The sequence below is a fragment of the Andrena cerasifolii genome, chromosome 8 (assembly GCF_050908995.1).
Source record: "Andrena cerasifolii isolate SP2316 chromosome 8, iyAndCera1_principal, whole genome shotgun sequence".
NCBI lineage: Eukaryota > Metazoa > Arthropoda > Insecta > Hymenoptera > Andrenidae > Andrena > Andrena cerasifolii.
Genome location: NC_135125.1, coordinates 9,118,309 through 9,128,349, shown reverse-complemented (window position 1 = coordinate 9,128,349; position 10,041 = coordinate 9,118,309). Strand labels below are relative to the sequence as shown.

At 45.0% G+C, this 10,041-nt stretch overlaps 1 protein-coding gene across 1 annotated transcript; it reads right to left on the bottom strand.

The window, feature by feature from the left end:
• Positions 1-397: 397 nt before the first annotated feature.
• LOC143371940 (phosphoenolpyruvate carboxykinase [GTP]) lies at positions 398-6,922 on the bottom strand. The gene is made up of 7 exons (XM_076817616.1): positions 5,798-6,922; positions 4,372-4,632; positions 4,063-4,247; positions 3,579-3,973; positions 2,474-2,821; positions 1,964-2,230; positions 398-1,597 (listed from the first exon to the last, which is right to left on the bottom strand). The coding sequence occupies exons 1-7, from the start codon at positions 6,058-6,060 to the stop codon at positions 1,139-1,141; spliced, it is 2,178 nt and encodes a 725-aa protein (XP_076673731.1). The 5' UTR covers positions 6,061-6,922; the 3' UTR covers positions 398-1,138.
• Positions 6,923-10,041: the final 3,119 nt, after the last annotated feature.

Sequence of the window (10,041 nt, the reverse complement as noted above, 5' to 3'; positions counted from 1 at the left end):
CCTCTCTTCTTGGGCTCGTCTCGGGCTCGACGTGCAAGCTTTGTACTCAACAAAAAAAAATACAGGAGGAGACAAAATTGCCAGAGGGGAGGAAAAGACGCGCTTTCATTTCAGCAACTATGTTTTACGAAAAAGGGTTCTACCGCTTTATTAAATCGCGTAATTATTCCTCATCTTGCCGGGGGTGTGCGTCCCACTTGCGCTCCCAGACGTTGGATCGATCGCTGGGGAACTGTAGGCTAAACAAAGCCTTACAAAATACATATTGGGTTAATAAACATGATTAGCAGACCACTTACCACTGTCCTACTTATTCTTGAATAAAATATATGTACATAAATTACGTAGAAGCCTCGATTTCGTTAGAGGTAGTTAACAAGAACTCCAATTCTGTCGCTTCACATTTTACAAATATTTTATTCAGAAAATATCATCCAAAATATACATATATATATATATCTCTGTCTCTGTCACAGTCGGTGAATTATTTCGTTCAGCACTCATCCGCACACTGTTACTTTCGTGTATCGTTTCTCACAAAAAAACTGTCTCAAACAATCGTGAAGATATGTTACTAGGTACATGAAATTGCTTTCGAATATTTGCCACGGTAATGGAATCGATGAGGAAGAAAATCTCGCAGAAAATAGTATTTTTGTAAAAATAACTTCAGCGCCGACGAATTAATAGCTTGGCGAACGATGCTGGTGCGTTTGATGCTTAAGGGTACTAGGCAGTCGTTCCTGTCTAAAATGAAGCATTTCCAAAAATGAAACATAGATGTTAATAAACTTCATGCCAAAGAACAAGTCTCGGTTTCAATTTGTTTCTCTGTAATTAATTGAAACAGAAATGCTTGATTTTAGGCAGGAACGACTGCCCAGTACCCTTAAGTGGAAAGCGTTGTAATACCACATATTCAGGGTTTAACATTATATCACAATAATCGGGAATTTCGATTCTTCAGAAGCATCGAGGAGAAAAGTTAAATAGACTCCAATTCTCCAACTGTTTCAATTGAACTTCGAGCATTAATCCTAGAACCCATTCGGACATAACTTCGATTAAAAATGCTTCCCAATCGACACACCTCACTCCCTTCGATTTCAATTGATTAATAAGGATCGAAGAGGTTCCATCAAAGTGTCTGGACGTTGCGAGCAAGATGAGCCAGCTCGGAACGAACGGCTTGAGGCAAATCGTCGCCTACTTGGGCGTCGAAGTAGTTCCTGAGGTCCTCCGCTTCTTTTTGCCAGAAGCTTTTCGGCAGTCTGAACAGCTCCTCCATGTTTACATCGCCCTTCATGCCGTCCAAGTTGAAGGAGCTCAGTTTCGGCAGAAGGCCGATCGGTGATTCCACGGCGATGTCCTCGCCGTCGATTCTTCGGATGACCCAATCAAGGACGCGAGAGTTCTCGCCGAAGCCTGGCCAGAGGAATTTACCGTCCGCGCCTTTCCTGAACCAATTCACGTGGAACACTGCTGGCAGCTTGGCGTTCTCCACTTTGGACATGCTCAGCCAGTGATCGAGGTAGTGGCCGAAGTTGTAGCCGAAGAAGGGTCTCATGGCGAACGGATCGTGCATGATCACTTTGCCCTGTGGTCGAAGACATTGCTTTAGTCTCTCAATAAAGGAATGGTCGCCATTGAACACGAGGACGTTTGGTAGGAATAGTTCTTTCAACGAAGAAACAAGGTCCACAGCGAGGATATTAATTGGTACTTCACAGTCAAGAGGGAGGAAAGAGGGAATATGCTTCAAAGAAGAGGACTTTTCTTACGAAGAAATCTCCACCAAAGAAAAGGAGTCAAAGAATTGGAACTCACACGAGAAGTGCAAGGGTATTGGTACCTCCAAAGATTTTTCCTATGAAGACATCTTTCAGTGGGAGTCCCATAGGAGTGCAAGCATATCAGTAGTCATAGAGCAAACAGTTCTGCAGTAGCATCAACAATTGCATACCTTATGTTCCGCAGCAGCAGTCGCCTCGGATCTCATCGAAGCCCCAATGAACACGGCATGCTGCCAGTTTCGCGCCTGGTAGATCAATGGAACGCCTTCTGGTCTTCGTCCGCCGAAGAGGATAGCGTCTACGGGGACACCAGCTGGATCTTCCCAAGCAGGATCTATGATGGGACACTGTTTGGCAGGGGAGCAGAATCTCGAGTTCGGATGCGCAGCAGGTGTCTTCGATCCCCGGGTCCATTTGTTGCCTCGCCAATCAGTGATCTGTACAGATATCACACCAGTCTCTAAGCACTGTAATCAAACTTATACTCTTACTATCCTCTGAAGCTATTCACGGAGAAATTATTCTGAGATTGATCAGGGACCGAGATCCCTGAAGATAAATCATAGGGCCTCCCAGTTGAATAGCAACAACTCGAAAGATAAATTCACCCGATTCATTCGAGTCAAAATAACAAGATGCCCTAGGACTTCGTTAGAAGTTCATTAGAGATAGATCCTCACCTGGACGTCCTCTCTAATTTCCTTCTCCAATCCCTCCCAGAAGACTCCGCCATCGCTGGTAGTCGCTACGTTGGTGAACATCGTGTTCCTGAAGATGGTCTTCATGGCGTTAGGGTTGGTAGCGAAGCTGGTTCCCGGCGCTACGCCAAAGAAGCCATTCTCTGGGTTGATAGCGCGGAGCTTCCCTTCCTGGTCGAACCTCATCCAGGCGATATCGTCGCCGACGCATTCAATTTTGTAGCCAGGCAACGTCGGCTGCATCATGGCCAGGTTCGTCTTCCCGCACGCACTTGGGAACGCAGCGGCGATGTAACGCTTCTTACCTTTTGGATTCGTGATTCCCAGTATCTGGAGAAAGTGGCTGATACAGAATCACTTAGACGAGTGCGCAGGCACAAGTGAATATTAAAAAGAGAAGCCAAAAATAAGTTCTTTAAGGGGAGGTTTCGGTCTAAAAATCGTTTTTTTTTTATTTCATTTTTCGAATGCTTAACCTTTTAGGAATACATGTTTAAAAAGATTGTTTGAAATCCGTAACATTCCCGAAGTTATAGGCATTTGAGTAGCGGAAAATGCATGGGCAACACCAGGCCACTCGGCACTCGCGTAAAACTTTAAACGCGTTTTTCACGAAACAGTGTTCTCAAAATCGGTGGAACCTGTATCTCGAAAAGTTATTATCCGATTCGACTGAAACTTTTTTTGTTTTGAAGAATATACTTCTGGCTCGTGTACAGACCAGTAAAATTAAAAAAAGAAGAAAATTTGTAATTTTGAAAGGTGTTGAAAGGAGGAAAAATATAGGGAAAAAGTGATTTCAAACTTCAAGTGTCGTTATTTTCTCATAAATGTCATTTTTGTAATTTTTTCTGGTCAGTCCACGAGCGAGTTTCATGCCTGTTAATAATCTGGCATCGTCTTTTACTTCAGACCAATGACTTTTTTGACGCCTCGAATTTAACAACTCCCAAGTGCCGTCTGCAATGATTAATTATAAAACAAAAAATATATTTCTATAGTTTAAGACATCCTTAATTCAATGCAAAAAGTCCCATTAAATTATATGTAGTAGTTCTCCTTCAATTAATTTCTAAATATCACCTACCAGCATGTGCTCCGCGAGCCAACCCCCGTCTCTAGCAATCGTCGAGCCGATCCTCAGGGCGAAGCATTTTTTACCCAGCAAAGAATTTCCACCATAGCCACTTCCGTAAGAAACGATCTCGTTGTTGGCTGGTTTGTGGAGGATGATCGTTCTGTCTGGATCACAAGGCCACGAATGGTTCACCTGTACCTTCGCGTCGTGCTTCGGAACGCCGACGGAGTGCAGGCACTTGACGAAGTCGTCGTCCCCCAGAGCGTCGAGGACCTTCTTCCCCATTCTGGTCATTATTCTCATGGAACAGGCCACGTACGCGGAGTCCGTGACCTCTATACCGATCTTCGAGAGTGGAGAACCCACCGGGCCCATACTGAACGGGATAACGTACATCGTGCGACCTAAATCAAAGACGTTCAAGACCCTTCGCCACTCGAAGACTCTTCTAGAGATCTATGTAAGCTAGGCCTGCATAGAAGTCGTCTCTGACCTTTCATGCAGCCCGGGAAACGCTCCAAAATAGCTTTGTCCATGTCGGCTGGAGATATCCAGTTACCCAGCTCTCCAGCGACACCCTCGCGTGGGGTTGGAATCGCGTCCCGTTTCCTCTCTGTGCTGATGAAGGTGCGCGTCTCCACGCGAGCCACGTCGGCTGGATTGGTTCTGGCGAGCCAACTAAGCGTTTAAAAGGTACACTCGTTGGAGTTAATTCAATTGGGCGTTTAATCGCTGTTACTATCACTAATGGCTACTTTGCTAGCTTCATCTATGGAGGACATTAATTAACAGACACACTCACCAGTTCTCATACTTTCGCAGAGGCAAGACAGTGCCGCTTTTCTCGAGGAGCTTCAGCAACTGGTCGTATTCCGCGTCACTTCCGTCGCAGATGTAGATGTCCTTCGGACAGCACAGAGACACGCATTCCTCGATGTAGGATCGAACGTTTGGGGCGAGAGGCTCTGGAGGCGCGTTTATTAAAGGTGTTTTTCCTAAGTAGTCGAAGTTGTTGTTGACGGATGGGTTCTTTGCCGCGTGTGTCGCTAGTAATCTAGGCACTCTGGAAAGAAAATCATTTTCCTTTCGATTCTGATCTAGATGGGGCGAGTTGTCTGGACTTAAGATAGAGATCGCTTAGTCGGAAGTTAATGAGCACCGAAGGAGATTGCAGAACGAAGATAAGAAAATTTGGTTAATATTCCCATCTTACTTCGACCTTCCTTTGCAAGTGCTATCAGCATTCTTTTCCCGACTGAACTTATCACTGTCTCGATACACCAAAACTTTTTGCCACCCCAGTGATATTATTCTGTAATATTTCTACTTCCTGACTTTTAATTTCCCGTTTGTTTCTAAACCTTTCACGAGCATTTTTTCCCCTATATAATCTGTTCTATCCGTGTGTCTTATGAAATTAGTAACCTGGTTTTAATTAGCTATTCCTAACACTGTTGGACAGTATTATTCGAAAGGAACGATTTCAAAATATTGCGTAAGGGATTGAAATTCGTTCACGCTTCAGGAACGATGGAATTTATTAAAATTGTAGTTATTAATTAATTATCAACGGAATCGCTGGGCTCTCTAGCTTCTTTGTGATATTCTCCTGCGAAATATTGATTTCGCGATAAGAAAATACATGGAGGACATATGGAATAAAATAATCGAAGAATCAAGTGCCTGTTAATCTTCCATTATGTCTTCCCCGAAATTATGCAAGAGGATAGGGACGTAACAAAATCGTCGCACTTTCTTTGCAATATCTTAAAACTCTCCTAGCAGAAGAATTCTTAACTCGAGATCCCCAAATTTCTAGAAAAATCAAGAAAAAAAAGCGGCTTTACTTAAACAATGAAATTGTATAAATACTCTTGTAAGCTTACTTTATTTTAAACAATCCCTAGTGGAGTCTGCATTAAAAAGATGAGGTAAGAACGTACAGAGTCCATCGACGAACTAAGCAACTGCAGAACCAGAGATTAACACCAGAAAGAACCAGCACCAGACACACAAATGTGTGACTAAACACCCAAGAACTTTACCAGGATCAAAGAGCACCCAATCCCAACTTCCACCTAAAGTAAAACTAAAATCACTCCCAACATCACCGATGCAAAACATCTCCAAATCTCAACAACCCCCAGCACTCGACCCTCAAAACCGAATCACCCTCCAAGAAAATCGTCCACTGAAAACCCTAAAGGTTGCCGGGGCACGATACTTACTGCGGGTAATAAGCATCTACCGCGTGAGGCATCTCGCCGATTCTTCCGCTGCCAAGAATCCTTGGATGGCTCAGACTCGCGAACCTCGGCATCTGACCAGCCCCGAAGACATTCACGGAACCGAGCCCTCCGGGACACCGCGCCCCAGCTACCCGGCCGTAGAATCCTCCGTTGCTCCCGGGGGAAGCAGAGAATCGCCTGGTGGTGGCCCGGAAACCGGCGCTGGCCAGGCCTGACCAGCGAGTAAGATCGATCCTCGCCATGCTCGAGCTTACCAGCTTTTATACGATCGGCAAAACTGCACGCCGAGCCCTAGGAGATCGTCCCGCGGATTGGTCGGTTGCAGTTCCGGTGCACAGTGGGAGAGAGGATCGGAACGTGGAAATCGATGGAGGGCTGTGGATCAGTGGATCCGTGATCGCGGGTGACGCGGCGGCCGTCCTTGTGCCGACAGATCTGCAGGCACCTTTCCACTAGGGGGGATGATGCAAAGCTATGCGTCAGTTACAGGCGGCGAGAGGACCGGCTGAGCGGAGATAACGGCAAGCTGGTGGTCCGCGAGGAGAACTGGCGGGGTACCAGTGGAAAGGAGGAAAGGGAGAGGTTCTCTCCGTGGATCCGCGGCTGACGGTGGACAGGATTAGAACGGCGGTAGACAGACGTCCGGCAGACGGTGGAAAGTGGATGGTGTCGATCGAGCCTCCGCGATGATGAATAGGATATCCTCGGGGAATAATCGGTCCAGCTGAGTGGTTGCGATCAGCTGCGGAGGCGCCGTTTGCGACGGGCGAAGCGGTAGCACGCTCTGGCACACGGCCGTCTGATTGCACGGCTGCGGGCGGACTGCGGCGAGCAGCCGGTTACACCGGCGAGGAAAACCAATCAGCGCTACAATTAATCAGCCCACGGTCGCATTAAAACGAAATCGGCTGCACGGGGCGCCGGGTTTTTGCGCTGAATGCGCGCTCGCGCCGCCACTTGCTCCTCTATTTTTCTGCAAGACACTTTCCCTTGCCCGCTATCTAGCGCGCAACCGCACGCCACGCGAATTAGCGCGCACGCGGTTGATCGGCGATTACCTAAGCGAGCACCGGGGATTTCGGCCGGGTTGAACGCTGTTCACCGATGCACGAGGAAGTGTCGCGATGATTCTCGTGGGGGGAAACAATTTTGTTGGGTAGAAAGTTGGATTTGGGGTTGAAGGGTTTTGGGGGCGTTCTGCGCGGGGGCTAATTAAAAGGGGTGTGCTTGATATTTGGGGCAGGGATTGGTGAAGGTGAAGTTGAGGCTGTGCAGAGCCTCGCTATGGGGTTTGTCTGACTTCGGGAAGTGGAGAACCGAGAATTCGTTGGATAGTAGCGATAGCTCGGGGAAAGGACCAGTTGCTGGTGCAAGAAGTCGATCAGTTTCTGCAGACTATGAGTAGGCTGTGCTTTTGTAACTCCGCCGCTGGTACTTTCTAATTTATGAGGATTGAAATGTTATTGTATGAATAGAGAATTAAGTGCTCGCGGACCAATCGACCTTCCACGTCTTACGAAGTGTTTTATTATCTATTTGCATTTAATTATTCGGATTTCCTAAATATTCAGGAGGCAACGTCAGAAGATGATGAATGTTTCAGGTAAATTTCAGACGTTGCTCAACTATCCCGCCTGATAACCAAGTTAAATGCTGCTAGTTTTACTCGCAACTTGTCCACTTGGCACAGAATACCAGTCTGATAATTGGAAATAATTAGAAAGTTCCATGGGGATGTTTATTTTGTTGTATCTGATTTTTATATCCGATCCCCATTAGTAAATGGGAAAGGTTACTATTACGAGAATCGCAGCAAACGTCGACAGAGTAACTCCCGAAATAAATTACTTCCGTCCTATTGCCAACTAATTTTGCATAATTTATCTCGTGACACGGCCACGTGCCTGTGGTTTATCGTTACCCGATAAAACCTATATTTATCATCATCGAAAGCGAGCGAAATAAAAATAGGCTGGCTGTGCCTCTTATTACGCAAACTATTTCCGAAATCGTGCTTCGGTAGGGCAGTAAGATGCGGAACGATTTGAGCCGTAATTTGGCGCTAAAGTGAAACACGGATGTGTTCGCAGCGAATGGCTATTATTAATGTGTTTAAGCGAAAGATTATACCAATCGATGCAAAGATCGAGGCGTTCTTTTTGTATCTAATCGATGAGGCATTAGTTCAAAGTATAAGTAGCAGGGCATTTGCCAGAATTATCGTGGAAAGTGAATCAACATTGTCGAGATAGCGAGAACGAAAGAATTCCCTGGTTCTTGTTAATTGAAAGCTCTTCAAATATCGTTACACCAAGTATTTGCAAAATGATTATATCCTTGCATCGAACAGTCGCCTTGAAAATTGTCTTTTTTGGTATCGACATCTTCCACTGGTTACCCACAACACAATTAAGTATCTGTTAATTGGGAATGCAATTACCCAAGACAGCGTAGAATGGAAATGACAGGGGACGACAGAGGAAATAGATAGGGCAGGCTAGAGAGGTAAAGAGTGACCCAAGAAATAGCCCCTTTTTGGAATTTCGTGCCAAATGATAGCTTATGATGAGACATCAATCACGACAAATTTTCAAGTTCAGGTGACAATTAGTTTCTGAGATACGAGAGGTGAAAGAAGTGAAAATTCATTAACGCGTCAGCCCACACGCTTCGATGTGTAAACTTTTATGTTATTCCGATAATTTAAACAATTATTTCCAGGGGTTTTGCTGACTGCTAATAACGAATTTGAACTTAGATTTTCAAAATTCACGAGAAAAAAAATCAAGAAATATAAATGTCTGTGTAGCAGGTGCGTTTTTTTTCACTTCTTTCACCTCTCATATCTCAGAAGCTAATTGCCACCTCAACTTGAAAATGTATCGGGATTGATGTCTCATCATAAGCTATAATTCGGTACAAAATTCAGTTCCAAAATCGTGGGACCAAAAAGGGGCTAAGAAAGGCCTCACTTTGGGGTCACTCTTTATTGAGGAAAATATATGTACCAGCATTCTTTTTTGCAATCCAGAATAGATTCATCGGTGTGCCACGTTATCGCGTGTAATGTGGGATTCGTAAATTATCGCAGCCAGACAGTGAACTACGGACCAAGCCAGTAGCGGATTCTATCAACCAGATGCACCCACATTTCAGGGCAACGAGATCGAATAGCGAAATAGAAATTAAAACGTTTCAGGCTACTGAATCCATTAGTGATTGTCATTATTAAAAAAAAAGCAAGAGAGGTGATTAAGCTTTCATTGCACACTTGTACCAACACGTCTCTAATCTGCGAATACATAGCCACCCGTTCTTTGAGCTAGCATTTCATACGATGGCGGCTATCAGTACTGAATTAGAACTCAAATATTTCCAAATTCCACGCTATCTCTACTGCTTGGCTTCGAATCTCGATTCGTTGCGAAATGGAACGTGTGCGAGTGTTCTAAATATTAATATGTAGCAGCAATAGAAGTTTGAACGCAGTCGATTGCACGCGCGGTGAATTCGCCAGCGAAAGAAAAAAAGTGAGCGTCGAGATTGCTCAGAGAAAGGAGTTGCGTTCGCGCGTTGCACTTTGATCTAAGCCGGACGGGTGCGTAATTCATGCAATTTTATTGTTTACCGAGATCTCTCCAACAACTTCGAACTTTGTTTGGACACCGGGCTCGGTTGTCTTTAATCGTCGTCGCGATTAATTTCCTGGAGTAAAGACTCGGTGGAAAATCGTAGCAAACGGTGAATAGCACGATATGAATTTTGGGAATAGGCTCGACACCTTAAGGCAAAATTGGGTTGAATTAAATTAAGCTTCTAGATTGAAAGCGTGAAAATGGATGGTTCGTATTATTCGTGTGTCGTTGGAAGGTGACGATCCACCACGAGTTCATCAGTATCACGTTTTTCTTCACCCCGCAGTTAATTAATCATTATTTCAGCAGACTACGCAAAGTACAACGCAGGCGACGGTATGCAACGTACAGGCGTCTCGCGAGTCCGCTGGGAATGATAAAAGGATCATGACCGCCGAATTTTTCAGCTAAAAAGATAACGCTTTTGTGTTTCAACAGCTCGCGATACGTGCACAGTGTTTTTCATATTAAAAAATATTTTTCTTTCGCAGCTGCCTAGGGAGTGCAAAAAATTCACGAAGAATCACCTATTTTTTGGCCCATCGAGGCGCAATCCTCCCTTAAATCAGATTTATCAGAACGCACAAT

Coding starts and splice junctions, on each gene's coding strand:
- LOC143371940 (XM_076817616.1), bottom strand. CDS start 6,060: ATGGCGAGGATCGATCTTACTCGCTGGTCAGGCCTGGCCAGCGCCGGT. Junction 4,633..5,797: donor GTAGATGCTTATTACCCGCA/GTAAGTATCGTG, acceptor TTTTCTTTCCAG/AGTGCCTAGATTACTAGCGA. Junction 2,822..3,578: donor GGCTCGCGGAGCACATGCTG/GTAGGTGATATT, acceptor CACTTTCTCCAG/ATACTGGGAATCACGAATCC.